The sequence below is a fragment of the Narcine bancroftii genome, chromosome 7 (genome assembly GCF_036971445.1).
Source record: "Narcine bancroftii isolate sNarBan1 chromosome 7, sNarBan1.hap1, whole genome shotgun sequence".
Taxonomy (NCBI): Eukaryota; Metazoa; Chordata; class Chondrichthyes; order Torpediniformes; family Narcinidae; genus Narcine; species Narcine bancroftii.
Genome location: NC_091475.1, coordinates 47,068,769 through 47,090,614, shown reverse-complemented (window position 1 = coordinate 47,090,614; position 21,846 = coordinate 47,068,769). Strand labels below are relative to the sequence as shown.

The 21,846-nt window shown below is 42.6% G+C and overlaps 1 protein-coding gene across 1 annotated transcript in view; it reads left to right on the top strand.

Annotated features, from left to right (window-relative positions):
- The first annotated feature begins 3,080 nt into the window (after positions 1 to 3,080).
- LOC138738862 (FERM and PDZ domain-containing protein 4-like) overlaps positions 3,081 to 21,846 on the top strand; it is a 391,286-nt gene continuing 372,520 nt past the window's right edge. Inside the window, exon 1 of the mRNA XM_069889976.1 lies at positions 3,081 to 3,294. Within this exon, the coding sequence (XP_069746077.1) occupies positions 3,140 to 3,294 (155 nt within the window). The 5' untranslated portion in view covers positions 3,081 to 3,139. The remainder of the gene's footprint in view (positions 3,295 to 21,846) is intronic.

The window sequence follows — 21,846 nt, the reverse complement described above, 5'->3', positions numbered from 1 at the left end:
AAGAAAAGCCTGTTTGACTCCCTCTCTGCTTGCAAAAATCCACATGATCCTTAGAGCAGCAAACAGCACTCCCACAGAGCCTGCGTCTCCAAACGTACTCCTCCAAATTCTTTCATCTGTTGCTTTTCGAAACAACAATCCATTAGTGAAGTCTCTTGGGCACTCTCCAAAGCTTTTGCAAAGGCTCTTTGAGCTGGCCTGTCTAGTTTGAGCAGAGCTCCAGTATTTTAAATGAGACCTATTTTGAACTGTTTATATGCGACCTACACTAAAAAACCTGCCCCAATTTATCTCCCAAAAACACATCTATAATCTGTCACACAAGGCAAATTGCATCAGTTTCTTGAAGCGCAAATTACTTGAAACAGAAGTCCATTAATGATTGAAATGGAATGGCTGCTTCATCTTTGGACTGAAGATTGTAACCAAAAGTGAATACCATTTTGTACAAAAATCATTCAAACTAAAGCTTTAAACATCTTTTTGATGCTTAAAGAAAATTAATTTCAAGGAGATACAGAAACTTTTGCTTTAAACATTCTTACACAATGAAAGAATTACAGGGGAAGCTGATTTTTTTTAAAAACTGCTGCCAAGGATTTTTATCCAAATGTTGATCCTAACAACTAGCGTGAAATACAAGAAGCGTGGAAGTCCACAGCAATTTGGGAAAAGTGATCACTAGCTGTAGGAAATTGTTTAATGAGAAAAAAAAATCAAAATCTGCGCAGTAAAATTTGGGCAAATATTTTTCTAAGAAATTGTTTAGTTATGATATAATTATGAAAGAAATGAAAAATATCATCATTATTTTTATTAACTATCAGTTTTGGCATTATATGCAGCTAAAGGTTGTTTAAAAAACATTTTTATAAGTCTTGATGGACGATCTGAAAGGACGGATTCATTGTAATTATTCCCATTGATTCCATTAATCACTTAACACAAATTCCACTTACGCGAGTAAAAATTGGGTCAAATTAATCGCATAAAGCGGGGTTTGCCTGTAAATTGCCATTTATAAAGCAGTAGGACTGGGCAGTTGGATCCTGGTGTATACATGTAAACAAATAAAGAACTGCAAACAGATAAAGAATGTAAACAAACTGTGCAATACAGAGAGAATTTGAAAAATCAATAAACTGCAAAAGTAAGAATCCTTAAATGAGATGCTGATTGAAGTTGTTTTTGAAGAGTCTGATGGTGGAGGGGTAGCAGCTGATCCTGAACTTGATGGTATGGGTCTTGTGGCACCTATACCCCTTTCCTGATGTGAGAACAAAGCGTGTGCTGTGTGGTGTGGATCCTTAATTATTGCTGCTCTCTGACTGTAGCGTTCCCTGTAGATGTTCTTGATAATAGGGAGGGTTTTGTCTGTGATATCCACTACCTTTTAGAGGGCTTTATGCTCAGGGGTATTGGTGTCCCCATAGAAGACTGTGATGCAGCCGGTCAATGGGTCAGGCAGCATCTGTTCAAAGAAATTTCAGGCTGAAAGCCTTTAAGAATGGTTTTCAGTGTTTCTGGTTGATTGGTCCACTGACATATTTCCAGGTTTTGCAAATGTTTGAAAGTCCTCACTGTCAGAAAATTAGGATGTTGAGGTCCGTTCATTGTTTATCAGAAGAAAAACCCAAGCTGTATATGCTTCTCTGCATTTGGCCCTCTCTTCTCGTTTGCTCTGATTAATGGGATATTTTCCGAGATGTCTCATATTGCCATAGTGTGTTTATTTTTTTAACGTCAATAAAGAGAATAGTTTTCTGTTTGCTCTTAAATTTTTTTTCAAAGAATTGCAGTTTGAAAGAATGAGTTTTACACAGAGAATGAAGTTCAACTTGCATCAGGCAGCCCTGGCCTTGGAGTTTCTAATTATAATCCTGGCCCCCAGCAAGCCCAATGACATCTTGAATCATGAGGATCTTTGTCACCCAAGGTACCCTTTTAATACTGTTAAGAGGGTATCTTGGGCGACAAAGGTGTTGCATTTTCACTACCAGTTCTGCTAATTTCAGGTTCTTAACTGCTGCCTTTACTTGTTGCAAAACTTGCTGGTGACACCTAGCATGTAACAGTTGAGATGAACACAGAATGAGCAGCTGATACTTCAGTTATGTAAAACTGAAGGATCTGCCTCCCTCTTTCTTGTCCCTAATTCTTCTCATCTTGTCTGTTGAAAGTCTCTGCAAGGTCATGTGAAGTTGCTTCCAACTTAGCAAAATTCTCTGCAAATTGTTCGCACCTCCAAGATTCATTTTAACCTCTCTAAATAGACAGGTCAAGCAGATTGAACACTGTGAACATCATGGTTTATTTTCTCGGGTGAGATTTTCTCAGGTATCTCATATTTATCCTTATTACTGCTGTTATCACCTTCATAATTCTCCTTTGGTGCAGAGCTGCTTATTCTAGTTGAGAAGAGTCTCCAGTCACTGGTAAATATGCAAAAAAAAGCTGCGGACCCCATTTTTGCACAGAGTTTAACAACTACAAACTGATGGACCATCAATAACTCCAAAAGACTGGAAGTTATGTAAAACTGATTGGCTTAATAGAATGGAGGCACGTCCATGCTGGTTGACTGCCCTGGACTGGGGAGGTGGAACAGTCACCTTTATTTAGGAGTTTGTGGGAGGAGCCACAGTTACCATCGGCCAATGAGCGCGTCCAGGCAGTCAATATACAAACAGTGGTTAACCACACAAATCATTTAGAAAATGGATTCTGTGAAAAGTATTAGTGCGTTTTTAAGGTTTTAATAGATTTCAATCGAGGCAAATGAGGGAAAGAAATTGGAAACATAAAATTTGTAGCAGAAAATGTTCTTACACAACCTATCACGACAGTGTTTGGCCAACCAGGCTAAAGCTATTCTCATGCTTTGACCTATGTAAATATTCATATTCCCTTTTTTTGATGAGCAGTGTAAATACCTTTCTTAAAAATTGATGGAAAAACACTTTTAGCTGCAATGAACTCTAAATTCTTGAAGATGTCAACATGGTGAAAGGCCCCATGTGTAAGGGTTGTTTAATTCAATGGTTGTTTTTCCTCTGCCTGTCCATATTGCTTGCAGGTCCTCATTCCAGGTGACTGTGAATGCACGGCAGACCCAAACATACCAACGGTATACAAAAACATGCAGTGGATAACTGTTTCGGTCAAAATGACATTGTCGTTGACTGGGATAACTCACCAGACACAGATCATTCTAATGAATGTGGAGCCTCCTTCAGAGAAGCTTAAAGGTCTGGTTGACCAGGCAGTGGAATGCAGTACTCCAGCCACCTACAAGTAGGCTCTTGTATGTTATACACTTCTCTCTCAGACACTTCACCCCAGCACCAAACCTGAGCCTGATCAGCACTCTTACCTCCTTCCTAGCACCCTGCACAGTAGCCAATCACAATGTGTCCCAGGGCTTTGTGTAGAGCCAATGAGGATGGCATCCGCCATAGACCTGTTGCTCTCTCTCTCTCTCTCTCTCTCTCTCTCTCTCTCTCTCTCCCTCCCTCTCTCTCTCTCTCTCTCTCTCTCTCTCTCTCTCTCTCTGTCTCCACTGCCACTGCCACCCCTGAACAGTGGTAGAGGAAGACCTTGTTGACATTCCTGAATAAGTTCTGTGTGGAATTTCTTGATTCCCTTCATTGAAATAGAGAGAATTTGGCTGTAGAAATGCTTATTCCAATTATTTTTGCTCCATTTAATGCTTTTAATTGCTTAGTATTTCATGTGCATAGATTAGATTTTTTAAAATATAATGCTCAACTGAAATTCCTTGTTTTTCATAATTTTTCACTGGTTCTGAAAGCAGAGGAAATTGCCATATTTAGCATCTGATTGTTTAGAAATCCTATTTGCATCTAGTTCACTCATCAGTGTGAAGTGCTGAATTGGGGATCCATGGTGCAGGGAGGTTGTGCTGCCAGGGTTGAGAGTCCGGTGTGCATTCAAGGTGCAGTTCTGACTGTGGCTGAGGTGTAGAGATGGAGCTGGAGTTGGGATCCGGAACCACAGGGACCAGGAATATGTGTAGGTTTGCACCCAGAGCTGGGTGCCAAGGTGCTTGCATATTTCCTATTCCTCTTTGGAACTCATTGGGTTCACTGGAAAATGTATTGCATCATTGTATTCCATAGGTTTACAAGAGGCAAGCTTCTTCGCACAGAGGGTGATGAGCAAATGGGTATGGTTACAATATTTAATTGATATTTAGTCAGGTACTCAGATAAGAAAGGCATGGATGAGATGGTCTGAGGGACCTGTCTTACTCGATGAATTTATATGAAGATGTGAAATAAATATGTCCCTTGATCTCTAAAATGCTAACTCCAAAGGGTAAGTTGTTTGTAGATCAAGGGGTCAGTGAGTGGAACTGGAACAACTCTTTTGCAGACCTGGTACCAGCAAGACAGGTTAAACAGTTTTCTGAGTTAAAAAATTTCAAACTGACCGTTTGATTGCAAGCAAACAATTATTCCACCATTTACTAAGAGGTGAGGAGAGATGCAAGACTAGAAACCATGAGAAATGCCGCTTAAGCACCTATCCAAATCTTACAATTCATTAATTCTGGGGAATGTCGAAAAACATCAGCATTTCAGTCAATGTAATGCAGTTCAAATGACAATTGCAATGATTAAGAGCAAAGCAATCTGCAGTGACGTGGCCACTGGAGAATTTGATCTATGAGTGGATCAGTGGCAAGTTATTTTACAATTCCAGGCGGAACTATCAAGGAATTAAGAGCAGAGAATGAATACATGAACACTATCACATTAACTGGAAAAACTGGCCCTGAATCTGCTAAATGGAACCTGACGCTCCCAATCACCACTCACTATTCCAGACCTCCCTGGTTAAGAGCCAAACGCATCCTGGGCCTGTGTGGCAACAACTGTTGGTGAGATGTTATTGGGTCACAGACAGGCCACTGAAAGTCACAATCTCGAACCTGCTGAGGAGGCTGCATATCAGAGCTGTCATTTTGGAATGATCCTGGTATGCAGAAGAATTCAAAATTGTTCAAAAGATAACTGAACGATGACAAATTTGTAAAAATGTTAAAAAATGTTAAAAAATCATAGCAAGAACATCTGAAAGCATTTAATTAGCAAATAGCATTACTGCAAGTATATAAAAAAGTTAAAATGAGGTTTTTTTCTCTTTACTCTGTTAAATCTTCATTCCAATGAATGAACATATGGACTCTGCCAGCATCTTCTGCATTATAAATATAGGGAAACCTTTGCAAATCCGTGTTTTTCCAGTGCAGTCCATGCAAAATGGCAAAATGACAATCTGGCTCTGCATACAAGTCCTACTGGAATGTGCACTGACAGATTTACTGTCAAGAATTGGTCAGCAATTTGAAGATTTCCTTGTTTGTATATACATGTGCCGAAGTCCTGAATTTGCTTGTATTCACCTGGGTAAACATCAGGAGGATGGCAGTGAATTGCTAGCATTTATTAGTGAGATTCAGTGGAGTAATGTGCATGGAAATGTCACATCTCATTATAAATCATAAGTTTGGAGATAAAAAGAATTCAACGTTGACATAGAAGCAAAGTGGCATAAGTATCTTTCTGTTTATTGTCTCCCAATTAGTTGTTTTGAGAATATTAGAGTTGAATGTTAAATTCTCACATCTATTTCTAAGGTACAGTGATCTGTGTTTTAGTTTATAATCCCCAATTAAAAGGAGATTATTTGTGAAACTAAAATTTAGTTAAGGGTGACCCTATTTTATTCCAAGCCTGGGGCTCCTAGGGTCTGACGACTGGTAAAGGAATGAGGGCAAGGAGATTGATGAAGATAGCAGTGGCAGGGTAGTAGCGAATTTGGCCTGAGTCCTCCCAGCCTTTAGCACACCATGTGTGCCATGTGTCAAGCTGTATTCTATATGGTGCGGTCTGACCTCTACTACTAAGATTGGGAGTTTCCATATCCTGCCAGAACTAACCTCATCCACAGCAGGAGGTCAGAAAGTGTGCGTGACAACTGGCAGTCCGCTCTACCAATCCAGCTACCTTCTCACTGGAAACAAAAGTTAAAAAAAAATGATGAGTGTAGGAGCTGGGACATCAAGTTACAACTGTACAAGATGCTGATGAGACCAAACATGGGGTATTGTGCAGTTTTCATTGCCCAGCTATAGGAAGGATGTCATTAACCTGGAAAGGTTGCATGGAAGTTTTACAATAATCTTACTGGGAATAGTGACCTTGAGTTAGAAGCAGGGGTTAGTTAGAAGCAAGGGTTAGGTAGGCTGGGACTTTTCACCCTGGACTGTAGGAGGCTGAGGGAAGAGATAAGGTCATTATCTAGGGATATGCCAAGTTATGATTCACAGCTTGAGCTTGTCTTGGGTAAACTTGTATCTCTCACTTTGTTCGTTTTAGATTGGTCACAGTGTTCGAACTACCAAAAGAAAATAGACACACACACCGAGAGCAGTTCAGTTTATACAAGTCTTTATTACTAAATCTAAAGCTGAATTCACACCACAATATGCAAGCCCTTCCCAATTATACTTATCAACTCCTGGACTGGTCCCAACTGCTGAAGCGAGGCACACTTGTAGTAGGTTGTCGGGGCGCCGGTAGCAGCTTCTCTACCTCCCTCGTCTGGGACGTTAGCTGGACTCTTGAAGTTCTTCTTCTTGCTGAGAGATGTTGCCACCTCTTGGTGAGTCTCACTTCAGCAGTGGGACCATGGCTCATATTACCCCAAAAGTTGTTTACCTCAAATCCTATCTCTTTGAACAAATTGGTTTAATTATCTTCAAGGTCTCTGCGACCAACAAATATAAACTGCTCTGGGCCTCATAAGTGTAAATTAGATAATGTCTTCCTATTCAACTGCATCCTGGGCCCCATGGTGGGTGTTTACTAAATATGCATCCTGGGCTCATGGTGGAATTTAGATTATGTTTGCTGATTCCAAACAGGTTCTCAGGCTTACAGAATCAAACACTGCAAAAGACACAGTTTAAATCTAGCTCATGGATGCTCAGGTTGGGTGGATCACAGTTAACACACGTAATACACGATCCTTTATCCGGACATCTAAAATCCGGAAAGCTCCAAAATTCGGCAAGTGGGGAGTGGTGGCGGCGCGAGTCGGGCGGGCGAGGGGGGGGGGGACCGACAGCGCGAGTCGGGCAGGCGAGAGACCGGCAGTACAAGTCAGGCAGGCGAGGGGGGTTGGGGGAGATGGCAGGGCAACTGGAAGGAGGTGGGAGTGGATACGGCAGCACAATTCGGGTGGGCTTTCCGAAATCCGGAAAAATCCAAAATTCGGAACATGGTCCCGGATAAAGGATTGTACCTGTAGTGCCTCATAAAATGGTGGAAGGTGTCCTGGATTCCTTGATGAGGACTCCTCCCAATGCTTTCACCAGTCTGATGGCTTTTCTGCACTCAGGAGAGTCCAAGTAAGTTTCTCTCTTATCCAGTGCACTCTTCTGCAGTCTCTGTGGCAGCCTCTTCCTTCAAGTCATTCAATGGTGGTTTGATAGACACCTTGGTGTTGCACATTGAAGTTAAAGATTCCATTATTATCATGTAATACTACGAATGTAACATGTATAAAATTCATTAACTTTTGTCTATCTTAAGGCAGGCAGAGTTGTTCAGCACCCCTCACAGAAACCTGCAGCACCTGGTGTTCCAAGGTGGTCTCCCCTTCAAATGCTGACCAGTTCTGAGCCTGCTTAGCTTCCAAGATCAATCTCAGGTGTATTCAGTCTAGTAGGTGTTGTAATTTCCCACCTCACCCCCACCTCTCTGAGTACATTCAGTGCCTCTTCTATTTTTAGTGCTTCTATTATAATGTTTGATTCTGGATGACTGCATCAGGCTGTTGGTTCATTAGTCTCTTCCAATTTAGACACCAGTTCCTGTGTATCAGTCAGGAGAACTTTGCAAGGCTGAGAGCAATTTTACCTCAGTCCATCTAAATTTATTCTTTCAGTATTTAACCACTGCAAAGACACACCTGAGTGCTTTGTTGGATCATTTCAGAGTTAATGGCTCTAGAATCAGACAACCACAGGATTTAAAGAAAAAAAATGGTTGTTTTAAGGTTATCACCAACCTTCCAATAACCATATCTTTGGGCCACGAGAAGAAATCTGAGCTTACAGAGAAATCCACAGGATGAATGTGGATACAACCAAATGCAGGACTGAACCTGGTATGTGAGGTACCAAAGTCATCCTACCTAGGTAGAAGACTAAAACTAAATTAGAGATTTTTTTTTTAGTTATCTTCAAATAATTCTCCTGTAACAGGTGTTACATAAATGCAGCTTGCTTTTGGTGTGAATGAAAAATTAAATGTCCTTCCATTAGACAAAATTACATTTGCATGTGCTCTACAATAAGCAGCCATTTAAATTATTTGTAATTAATTTTTCTTAGTTTACTTGACAAGAAATCTGAATCTGTGATCAGTTCTGTCACCGTGAAAGGGAAGCCAATCTTGTAAGCTACCGGCTGATAACATAATGATGGGGCAAATGTGGAAATCAGGTCACTTGGAACAAGTATAATACATATTCAAAGGATTAGAGTCCAAAATTTAATTCATAAGGACATTCCTCTCTGTTTGTGCGGTACAGAAAATCCAATGTGTTTATGCAGAACCAATTTGGAAAATGCAATAAAACCTCACTGTATTCAATATTACAGTATGAAATAGATCAATGTTTTGAAGATATGTGCACTCTGTAACTGTTTTAAACCTTTGTTTTGAGATATAAGCTTCAATCTGTAAAATATGACACAGATATGTTTGGATGAGGGAGAGTACTCATGCATGAAAGTGGAGTGACATCAGGCTCACAATTTGCTCGTCTAAATAATCCCCCCATTTGAAAAATGATCACTTGTGTGAGATTTCAGAGGCTTTTCTGTCATAAAGTATAACTTTAATCCAGGCTTTTACAAGCAGGAACTGTTACGTTAAAGATCTGCATCATCAAATATGTGTTGTACGATGGTACAGTTGATTATTACTGTAAGGCTGGATCTTTATGGCCAATGTTGGATACAAACTGTTCTTTGTACTGTTTCAAACTAAATTGGAGAAAGCATTTAATAGAGCAAGAACTAGGTTAGATTTTGAATACTAGAAAATCCCTCTAATGATTTTAATTTATCAGCGACCTTTTCAGAGATTTGCTTCTGTAACTAGTGATTTTGGCCGACTCTGAATTCAAACTTCTGGAAAATTAAATGGAATTAAAATATTCATGTTCAAACTGGAAGCAGCACAGTCTGAATTAGAATACATTTTAATTATTCTGTTGCTTTATCAGTCTGTTTTTCCTATTTGAAAGTGTTTCAATTTTTTTTTTTCGAAACTTTATTTATTAATTTTAACATATGAAGAAAGTAAGTAATTCACGTACAGAAAAAATACAAAATAAAGTAATACAAGTACAAAGTAACATAGTTAATATAATACCAATCTCGGCATCTCCCCCTAACAACTAAAAACTAAGACTAAAAAAAACTATTTTTAACCCCTAAACCACCCCCTCCCCACCCCCACGATAAAGAGTGAAGAATTAATACTATTAGTCTAATTTTTAAAAATATATAGATATCTTAAAAAAAAGATCGATATATATAAAAAAACCAAAAAAATTAATTAAGTATTAATTACTAATCCAAAAAATTTTTATTATATAAGAATATATATGAAAAAACAAAAACAAAAACAACTTAAACGAAAAAAAACAACTAATAATAAAATTTTTGATGCAAATATCAACTTATTTTCTGAAAGCAATATGTCCTTTCATCTGTTAGTTATTTACTGCTGTCGTTGAGCATGAGCCTGCACACGATGAGAATTATCGATGAAAATATGATTCATATTCTGAATCAGTGCCTTGCAGGAAATTGCCTGTTGTTTATGCATGAAAGCTGTAAGAGGGTCAAAGCTAGTAAGCTTCAGATAATATTCAATCACATATGGAACAAATCCGTTTATCGAAAACATTACTTTCTCTGAAATGAAATGTGTAGTGGTGCCTCGAGCAACAATTTCCATTTCGGGGGGGGGGGGGGGAAATTAAAGGGCGTTATGCCGTTAGAGTAGTGAATGTTTGGAATTCTCTAACCAGGGAAGGGGTTGAGGCTGCCTCATTAAACATATTTAAAATTTGGTTAGATCAATTTTTACATGATAGAGGAATTAGGGGATATGGGGAGAAGGCAGGTAGGTGGAGTTAGGTCATAAATTAGATCAGTCATGATCGTATTGAATGGCGGAGCAGGCTCGATGGGCCATTTTTGGCCTACTCCTGTTCCTACTTCCTATGTTCCTATGCTAGGATGACAAAACGATTTTAATTTGAAGATACATCCTTCCCTGCCCATGAGGCTGAGCTGGCCAAATAGACCAATTGACCCACCAACCCGGTATATTTTTGGAGAGTGAGAGGAAACCCACGCAGTGACGGGGAGACGTACAAATTCCTTACAGACCATGCGAGACAAGAACCCAGGTCACAGGCGCTGCCATCGTGTGCCCTCACCCCTGCACTAACTGTCTTGCTGACAGAATTCATATTTGTTTCAGATTTTCTCATATCTTAGCTCACTATTTTTTGTTTAGCTCCAAAAGTAATACGATCATCTTTCGAGGTTGCATTCTTACCCATTGCCACAGCTGCAACATTTGAGTAGCTCATTAAAAAAAAAACCATCACTGTTTACCCTCCAAAATATTATTTGCTGCAACTCTGAAGAAGACAAAAACAAGGAGATCCTGTTGGCCTGTAAGAGTTGAGCCTGTAGAAATTTTCCCTCGCTGTTAAATCTGACATAAATTCATATTTGTTGCACACAACTAACATTATTTCAGATGACTTTGCACTTTGAGATATTGTCGACGGTGACGTGCAATTGTCTTTTCCTGAAGGCGACGCAATACATAAAATCTACCAAATAGTACAGAGCAATGGTTTCTTTGCAGCTCTTCTCCGATTTACACTTCGAATAGGAATAAGTAAAAAGTTTGTTGCAAATCAACATTTTAACTGGAAAAATGCTGTTTGGTCACAGAGATGGGTCAATGTGGCATTGATTGGACTGCGTGTCCTCCAATCTGTCAGGGCGCATTGTGGAATAACGTGTGAACAATTCTATCATTTGAAAGTGTACAAGAGAAGCTCAGCGAGGTCATGAACATAATTCCTGATCGTTCTTGTGAACTTGGCCCCAAAATAGCAAAAAGTTAATGGGGAAAAAATGGCAGGCTTTATTAGAACGATCCACAAAATGTTCCAACGAGATTAATAAGAGAGTAAAAGTAAAAGTGCCAACACTCATTGAGTTCGGGCATTGAACTATTGGTTCAGGCAGTTTGCCTTTTCACTGCTGTTTAAGTAGATGATACGGTTACACCTTTAAATAATAAATGAGAGTAAGTAATCATCTCATTATCCATTCGGGCGCTGAGAGGGATCAATAATGAAGCCAACAGCCATATCCCATTTCCGAATGGGATGTGAGTGGAGGAGGACTGGTCCGGGACAGAAAGATGATATTTTCTGCAGATTGATGACAAAAATACAGTATTTGAGAAAGGACTGAACCATCCAAAATTCTCAGTCCGAAGCATAAGAATAAACGTAAATTGGCAGATATCGCTTTCCTCGGGTTAGGCTTTTAATAATAATATTTCAGTCAGGAGACGGGGCGCGGTTCCCATCCCGCTCCGATTGACCGGAGGGGATGGGCGAGCCCACTCCCACCATCGCGCTGCCACAGCAGGTCTTCAAGCGACCGGCGCTCGACCACCTACGGAAAGGAGAGGTGACACCTCGAGCCCCCTGCGCTACGCCCCCTCCCTCCCGCATCACCATCCACACCGGGTCAGGTCGAGCCTTCGACCACCACGCCCATGACGAGCCCGCAGTATCGACCGAAGCCTCTTCCCCCGGAGAGTTCCCCTTGAGCGCCGGCTTCTGCGTCGCCGTGTTCGGCGCGGGCACCGTGGAATCATCCCGTCTTCAGTGGCCATCGGTTGCAAAGGTCGCGCGTCTCGCTGTTCGCTTCCCACACGATCTGATTCAGTGGGAAACCTGGTGCTGATCTTGGGGGAGCGCCGACCCAGCGCACACGAGGACACGCAGCTCTGCCGAGGAAGCGGTCCCGGCTCTTCATCGTGTCCAAGAAAGAGGTAAGATCTCTGGCTGGGAAAGCGTGGGCTGGGGATTTGGAACGTGCTCGTTCCTGGCCAGAAAAGTTGAGCCTGGCTCTTTTGGGTGCGGGCTGGGAAGTCGGCATTAGTTTGAGTGGGAAAGGGTGGGAGTTCCATGCATGTGTTTGCAAATAGACGGACCTCAAACTCCTCGCCGCTGGTATCCAGTGGCCGAATTTCGGCTGCTCGGCACAGCCCTCGCTGTTCAGGCTCTCTCCCCATTCCCCCCACCCGGCTGGGGACCGAGCGGGCTGAACGTGGGTGCGGATGGGGGTTTGGTTCCATTTCTCCCCAACTCGGCCGATGATATTTGTGAAGCAGCTGCGCCGAGAGACGGGGACAGGGATACTAGTCAGGGCGGGAGCGTGGCTGAGGAAGGGGTGGAGGGACCTGGGGGGAAAGGTTCTTTGGGCTGCAATACTGGGTGATGGAGGGGGGGGGGGAGTGGGCAAGAGTTGGAGAGATGTTGAGGAGGTGGAGTGGAGGAAGGGGTGATGGACGGGTACAATGAGAGGCTGAGGTCGGGATCTGAGGAGAGACTTTTTTCCAGAAATAAAGTTTGTTAACAGTAAAATTATATACAAATGAAAACAGTGCAACTTATTTTCACATTCTTTGCATTTCATTTATACATTCAATTTATTACTGAAAATAGTAACAATAATTTGCTACATAGCACCTTGACATTAATGAGGATAAAGTTAAACACCTTCAGTGGTTTGAGGGGCTTTCCCTCTGGTCTCAGCCCATCATTGCCTGGTGGCAAGCAGAAGGAATCTAGGTTGTGGTCATTCCCTACAGAGCTCTCATGTGTCTGCAATGAGTCCTGCAGTGTGGCCGTCAGTAGTATTCCCTCGCCGACCTCACTGCTAGAAAACTCACAAGAAACATCTTTTTACTGAGTTGAAGATCTTGCAGCCGCTCTGGATGTTTGTCTGCCTCTGTGTGTATATCAGATCTGGAAAGAGATGTTAGAGTTAAAAGGAGGGCATCGAGAAGGGGAGGAATGAGAAGGGTGGGCGAGGATCTGAATGTACTAATAATAGATTTTTAGAATATAATAAAAATGTTCTAAATGGTAAGTGGAGGTTAAAAGAGGACTGGAAGGGAAATAGGGGCTCTGTTCCTTTTTTGTTATCAGCTAGGCTGATAAGCTCCTTGTTTGGTGGATTGGTGTGAGACTAATTGATGAATCCTGAGAGAATTTTATTTTGAATTCTATTCAAATGTATTAGAAACTGAATTAGATGATTTTGTAATCCATGAGTTGGTCTCCTTTGTATTAAGTTAGCAGTTTGTGGCTTCCTGCTGTAGCAGCATTCATCTTCTTTGGAGGAACCTCAGGGCCACTTTAACCATACTCTTGTTTAATTTGGATGGACTTTCTCCAGGTTGACTGTGAAACGATAATGCTGCTAAGCCATGATATTAAAATATTTTGAATGATTGATTTTTCTGCCCATTGCTCCTCTGCCTTCCAGAACCTGAAATAATTATGCTTCTTTTCTGCATCATAGCTCATGACCTTAACTTCTAGAAACATTTTTCTGGTCATCCCCCTTGATGACTGACACTGTTTCTCTGGGTTTCATAGAGTGGGTTTGGGAACAGTCTAGTGCCTCCACATTGGGCACATGGGCTTCATCAGTGGGAGGGTGACAAGTCAGAGCAGGGAGAAGGGGAGGTGTGAAGCAAGGCTTGAGAGGGAATGGGAGTTGCATGAGCGGAAAGGGATAGGAGGGGGAGGCGGGATGTGGGGTTGTGAAAGGGGATGAGCCAGAGGGGGAGGAGGAAATGAGTAGACAAGAAAATAGAGAGGCTGTGGAAGAAGAAGGAGTGAGAGAGAGGCTGGCAGTGGGAAGCCAGCTATGGGGAGCAGGCTCTGATATATATGGGTGTGGGCTGGGTGAGGGGAGCTGGCGTTATGGCTATGGGGTGGGGAGGTGAAGCTATGTTCCTGAACAAAGGGAGGAGGTGGGGGTGAGAGGGTTGGGTGGGTTCCTGGGACTTCAGTCCCCAAAACAGTGCATAGTCATTCCTAGGAAGAGGGGAGGTGTGAGATTTGATGGGATGAATTAAGAGTAGGGGATCAATACGAGGTAAACTATAGCTACCACAAGTGGTGACCCTGAGGATTCACAACACCTTCAAGGTAATAATGGAAAGAGATGAGGATAAACCCCTTTCAGGAGAAGTCGGAGGGGTCAAGCTGAAATTTCATCCCCCCTACTTTTTATTAACAATGCACCAGCATGGTTCACAATCCTTGAGGCACGTTTCTCCTCCCATGTTTGGATTTTTGCTTGGAAAAGCCTCAAAAAATAAGCAATGGAGTTAAGAATGAGTTTCAATATGGTGGAAAGGTTGACGTAATATGTAAGTTTGCGAGGAAAGACGAGCACTGGAGAGGAGTATAAATGTAGTTAGTTGGAGGGTTTGAAATGTGCTTATTTCAATGCAAGAAGTATTAGGAATAAGGAAGATGAACTTGGAGCATAGATCATGGAATTACAATGTGTTGGCCATAACAGAGACTTGGCTGATGCAGGTGCCAGGTTTAGATGTTTGAAAACGGATAGGGTGGGAGGTAAAAGATGGGGGAAGTAGTAATACCAATCAGTGATAGAATCACAGCTGCCGAAAAGGAACATGTTGCGGAGGGATTGCCTACTGAGTCAGAAGGGAGCAATCACTGTGTTGGGAGTAGTCTTTCGGCCCCCAAATAGCCCTTGGGACATGGAGGAGCAGATGAGGGAATGGTGCAGAAATAACGTTTGCTGTTAAGGGCAACTTCAACTTCCCAAATATTAACTGGCATCTCTTTACTGTAAGAGGGATAGATGCAGTAGAATTTGAAGGTGTGTTCAATAAACATCCCTGACACAGAATGTCAACAAGCCAACATGAGGAGAGGTCATACTGGATCTAGTAATGGATAACAAACCTGGTCAGGTTACAGACTTCCTGGTGAGGGAGCATTTTGGTGTAAGTGACTACGACTCCCTGATGTGTAGCACAACTATGGACAAAGATATGAGGAGACAAAATGGGAAGATTTTTAAATGGGGAAGGGGTAATTACGATAGGCTTAGGCAGGAACTGTGGAGAGTAAATTGGAGTGAAGCACGAAAGTCTGCAGATGCTGTGATTGTAGTAAAAGCACACAACTCAGCAGGTCTCGCAGGCTCAATAGGAGGTAAAGATATATTACTATTATTTTGGCCCTGAACTCTTCTTCAAGGTATGAAACAGCAGGCAGTATCTGAGTAAAAGAAATGGCTGGGAGAGGAGAACAGACCAACAGACAAAATGTAATAATTGGATATGGAGAAGCCAGGTGAAAGGAAAGGTGAGGAGGGGGAGGGGTTTGGCTCTGTCAATGTCGAGCTGAGATAAAAGAGTCAGAGGGAAAAGGGAAGATGGAGGAACAGATGTTTGCGGGGAAAAGCATAGACGTAATGTGGAAGATTATGCCCGTGTTCCTGGATAGGTTTGTTCTACTGCGACAGGGAAAAGATGGCAGGATAAGGGAACCAAGGTTGACAAAAGAGGTGAGACAGTTAGTTTATAGGAAGGAAGGAAGAATACAGATGGTTTAAGGAGCAAAAACAGGAAGGGCTCATGGGAGGTTGTTATGGTAGCCAGGAAATAACTTGAGAAAGCTAGAAGGGGAACACAAGTAGCCCTTGTCAAGTAGGATGAGGAAAACCCTAAGGCGCTACATGAAGAACAGGAGGAACACGAGAGCAAAGGTTGAAGGAAAAAGGAGGCATTATGCCTGGAGACAAAGGAAGTAGGCCAAATCCCAAATGAATACTTTGCTTCACTGTTCACCAGAGAGAGGGATCTTAGTCAATGTGAGGTTGGTATAGAAAATAATTATGTGCTGGAGCATGTTGAGGTTAAGAAAAAGGAAGTGCTACAGCTTCTTAAAAGCATAAGGATTAAAATAAATTCCCCGGAACTGGACAAGATATACCCTAGGTATTGGGTGGCACAGTTCGTATAGTGGTTAGTGTAATGCTGTTACAGCACCAGCGATGATACCAGGTTTGAATCCCACCCTGTTTATAAGGAGTTTGTATGTTCTCACCTTGTCTGTGTGGGATTTTCCCCAGGGCTCAGATTTTCTCCCACCATTCAAAATATACTGGGGGTATAGGGTAATTTGGTGGCACAGGTTCATGGGCTGAAATGGGCCATTCCCATTTAAGGAAGCAAGTGGAGAGATTTCTGGGGCATTGGCAATGATCTTTGAGTACTCCCTGGCCACAGGTGTGGTACTAGGGCATTGGAAAATTGCAAATGTGATCCCCTTTTTAAAAAAAATGTACAGTGTGGCCCTGTTACAACAGGATCATTCGGGACCATAAAATCGCACCACGAGAAAAGTAGGGTCTCACTAAATCAGGGTTTTATTAAATCATTGTTACAGTTGAAATAGAAACAAATTAATCTTTAATAAACTGTTATGATCGAGTACCCACGTTGAGGGTTGGATTGTCTCCCCTGAAGAGCAGTAGCGGGCTGTGGAAGTCACCTGCAGGCTGCTGGCGCTCTACCTGGAGAAAGTGAGTGGCCAATGCCAGGTGGAGTTTGGCCACAGGAGCTCCACAGTTGGACGCCTGGCCCCACTCCTTGCCATCCTGGCACCCAAGGTAATGGGCCTTGGCAATGGCTAACATCAGCGCCCTCTTCCACATCCAGCTGTGCTGCCAGAGTGTGCCTGAGTGCTGGCCTGATGAGCAGGTGGAGCACCTGAAAGCCGCCAGTGCCTGGCTCCACTGCCCTGTTGGCCTGCCCCTCCTGCAGCTCTGCACCGAGCTGGCCAAAGCCACGTGGAGGAACATTCCTTACTGCCAGATCGCCCTCTCCTCTTCGATGGTATGGATGACTATTTTGCCGGCTGCTCTGGAGCCGCGTCGGCCATCATGAATGCTGTCATACTCATCCTGTGGTTCTGCTCTCCCGGGCGAAGTCTCCATCATCCTTAAGGCACTGGCTGTGCACCAGCAATGGATAGTGGGTGAGCTGGTCAGACTTTCCATCATCTACTTCATCTCCGCTAGGCTGCGGCCATCATCCATCTGCTGCTCGTCATCTTGGATGAGCACCTGTGCCTGGGGCCAGAGCACTGCCACACCATGGTGTCGCCATCTGCTCAGCCCTAGATCCCTGAGCATCATCTGTACCCTGAAAGAGATGCTGTCCAATTGGGAGTGCGCTGCAACCGTCACTGCCCTCTACCCTTGGTTCTTCTGTGCTCTGCTGCTGAAGCTCAGCGTCAGCTACAGGGCACACCCCAAGATGTGCATGGTGTCGCCCGATGCCTGGAGCTGCTCGGCTGGGAGACCAACTCTCTAGTTCAATGACTCATCACGTTATGTCCGGATTCGTGCTAAATTGGGGCATGTTAAATCGGGGTTTTACTGTAATGGGGAGAATCTTGGGAATTATAGACCAGTGAGTCTTGCATCACTCTTGAGGGAACTATTGGAGAAGGTACAGGACAGGATTTATGAGTATAGTCTTCTCATAGATATTCAGCATAGCTTTGTGAGGAGTAGGCCGTGCCTCACCCGGCTAATTGTGATTTTTGAGGAAGTGACAAAGAAATTGATGAAAGTAGGACAGTAGATGTGATGTTTATGGTTTTTACTGAGGCATTTGACAAGGTCCCCCATGGTGGACTCATTCAGAAAGTCATGAGGCAGCAGATCCATGGAACCTTGACTGTGTGGATTCAGAATCTGCTTGCCTACAGAAAGCATAGTAGTAGTGGACGGAAGATATTCTGCCTGGAGATCAATGGAGTTCTGCAGGGATCTGTTCTGGGACGCCTGGTTTGTGTGATTATAAATGAACTGAAATGGAAAGTAGAGGGATGGGTCTGTAAGTTTGGAGATGACAGAAAGGATGTAATTGTTGTGGATAGTGTTGAAGTTGTCATAGGTAACACCAGAATTAAGACCGCAGAGTTGGGCGGAAAAGCAACAGATGACGTTTCACCAGGGTAAGTGTGAAATGATACATTTTGGTAGGTCAGATTTGAAGGCAGGGTACATGGTGAATGGCTAGATTCCTAACAGTGTGTAAGAACAGAGGGACCTTGGGGTCCAGATCCATAGATCACTCAAGGCTGCCTTGCAAGATGAAAGAGTAGTTAAGAAGGCTTTTGGTATGCTGGCTTTCATCAGTCATGGGAGTCATTAGAAAATGTTGCACCTCTATAAAACTCTGGTTTGACCACACTTGAATATTGTGTGCAGTTCTGGTTGTCTCGTTATAGGAATGATGTGGAAGCTATGGAGAGGGAGCAGAGGAGATTTACTAGGATGTTTCCTGATTGGAGAATGTGTCTTAAGATGCTAGGCCTTTTCTCTTTGGAGAGAAGGTGGTTGAGAGGTGACTGATTTCAGATTTATTGTCAGTGTACATATATGACATCACATACAATCCCAAAGTTTTTTTTTCCTGCCAGTGTGACAGAACTACCACTAATTGGTAGTGCAAAAAATAAACTGTATATAGCGTAAACATGTAAACAGATAAAAGAACAGTAAATAAATAATGAATGTAAACAAACTGTGCAATATAGAAAGAATAAAAGAAAATCAATAAAGTGTACAAGCAAGAGTCCTTAAATGAGCCTGTGATTGAGTTTGTCTGATGATGGAGGGGTAGCAGCTATTTTTGAACCTGGTAGAGTGAGTCTTGAGGCACCTATACCTCTTTCCTGATGGCAGCAGTGAGAACAGAATGCGTGCTGGGTGGTGAGGGTCTTTGATGTTTGTTGCTGCTCTCTGACAGCAGCGTTCCCTGTAGATCAGGGGTCCCCAAAACTTTTAAACCATTGACCCCTTCAGGAACTATGTGGTCCCTTATCGACCCCCAGGCATGGAATCCCGGTGAGGAGTGGGTGAGGGGGGAATGGATGGGTGGGAGGCATTGGGTAGGCTGGCCAGACGTCCAGTTTTAGGCTGGACAATCAGGTTTTTGAGCCCTCTGCCTACCGCCACCTCAAGCCAAATGTTAATTTGTCCTACATTTGGGGGTGAAAGCCCTACACCCCCCTATAGAAAACAAAATTAAGGGGCAGAAAGGGCACTTACCTGTTAAATGAAGAGTCCCATGGTCCACAGGCTGTACATGATGAGGGGGAAATGTGCCAGTTGGGGAAGCACGATGGCAGCGCATGAATGTTCATAGTAGGTAAGCCTCTTCTCCCCCCCTGGGGGTAAATATTAATCACTTGGAGACTCTCCTGTAGATGTACTCAATAGTGGAGGGTTTTGCCTGTGATGTCCTGGGCTGCATCTATTACCACTTGAAAGGCTTTACACTCAAGAGTATTGCTATTTCCATCCCAGACCATGATACAGCCAGTCAGAATAGAGGTGTACCAGATTATGAGAGGCACACAGTTGGCAAGGTGTACAGCCAGTACCTTTTTCCCAGGGCAAGAGTTGCAAACACCAGGGTACAAGATAATGGGAGGAATTTTAGGGGATATGTCAGGGTTATGATTTTTACACAGAGTAGTGAGCATTTGGAATGCATTGCCAGGGGTGGTGGAGGAGACAGGTGTAAGAGAGACATTTAAAAGACACTAAGATAACCACATGGATGCAGTAAAAATAGAGGGTTATGGGTGTGAGGTAGGGAAGGTTTAATTTGTTTAGATATTTCTAGGTTGGCACACTGTAGATGAAGGGATCACTGTGCTGTAATTTTTGATATTCTATGTTCTGCATTATTTTTTGGATAAATAACTTTCTACAAATTCCTAACTCAGCCAATGTGATCCTGACTTGTATCAACTTCTGAATGGTGTGCTATAACTGCTGGGTTATGATTCAAGCCCTCTCAACAATGAATGTACATAGGAGTGGATTTAAACTACCACCTGGTCTCTTGAGCTTGCTTAAGCACCATTTCCCTGCCCTAACCCCAGTTTGACTGATTCCTTTACAATACAGAAACCGATTGATCGCTGCTTTGAATGAAATCAATTATAACCCTGGGGGTAGAGAAGCCTGACGATTCATCCCCACTTTTTTTTCAATCCTAAATAGCCTAATTCATACTTTGCGACTGTGCTCCCTTCTTGAAGAATCTCAAGACAGGAGGAACATTACCCTGTATGGACACAACAGAATAATTACTACAAAAGTATATTTTTTGAATATAGTATATCCTTCAACTTTATTACTGAATGAAACATCGCTGTCATAGTGTCAGTAACTGATTTCTGAAAGTTGCCTGTTTTTAGTTTACAAGTTCCAAGATGCCTGTTGCATTTAATACTGCAATGCAGATGAATGAAGTCACATCTCAAACATTTTTCTTTTCAGAAAACTAAGCTAAATGCTATGGGATCATTTATATTGCAGTACTGTGCCTGCCACAGAGAAATGTTTTTTTATGGCTGCGATGTGTGACCACTACCTCCAATGGGCAAAGATGCAGGAGTTGTAATCTCCTCAGACTGTTGCCATTGGGACTGTGGAGATTCCATGGTAATGCATCAATTTGAGTGAAAGCCAGCAAATACTTTCCTTAAAGGTAGTTCAGTGAAGTCCCCATTTTCTGGCAGTCAATCAATCAGAAACTCAAACAATCAGCAAAAAAAAAATTGAGGAAATAAATAATTTTTTTCAAATAAATAAGACCGGGCAGATGGACCCCGCAGTTGAGGCTGACACTTCATTGGAGACGAACAGGTTTGCCCCGCTGAACTAGCAAGGCCCCTCAAGGTGTGCACATTCTTTTTGCTGTGGCCACTTGCAGGGAGGTGAGTCAACTCGTCAGCATGGGGAAGGTATGTTGAGGGAATGACCGGCACACTGGTGTGGAGGTGATTTGGGTCATCAGTGCAGGGAAGGTGCACAGAGGGCCTGACTGGGACACTTGCATGGAGGTGAGTCTTGTTGCGCCAAGGGCCTGACTGAGACACCAGGCTAAAGAGCCAGTTGGGGCGACTCTCCCAAGCTGTCTTCCTATCCCTGCCTGGTAAGAGTCTTAATCTTTATTAGTATTAGGTGTATTAGTAAGGGTTTATCTGCAAACTTGGGGGGAGAGGGTTAATTCTGACAGTGGCATAATTAGGATGGTGGCTAGCACAACATGGTTACAGCACCAGGTTCAAATTTAAATTTTGTAAGTTATGAGAATTACTTGATAGAGGCTAATGTTACATAATTAAAGACTACAACACTGAATTTTTTTCAACTTTCTTTACATCTTGGACTGTCTTTTAAACAGTGTATTCTTAATGCAGATGTATTAGATAGGCATTGGAAGAGTGAGTCTCAGTCAACCGGAAAATTTGCATTTACAATATCCACAAACCCCATGGGTGCCCAATAATGGGGATTATATTCTATTCCCAATTAAGTGATTTTTATTTGGGGCCTATATTCAAAATCAAATCATAATGAAATCCCACTTTTTGATCTCATAGATCCATTTATCTCTCTCACTTGTGTTCTTCCCTTTATGAAGTTTTAGAAATAAATTTAGACATGCACCATGGTAACAGGCCCTTTCGGCCCACAAGTTAGTGCTGCCCAAATACCCCAATTTTACCTATAGCCCCATACAGTATGAAAGATGGGAGGAAACC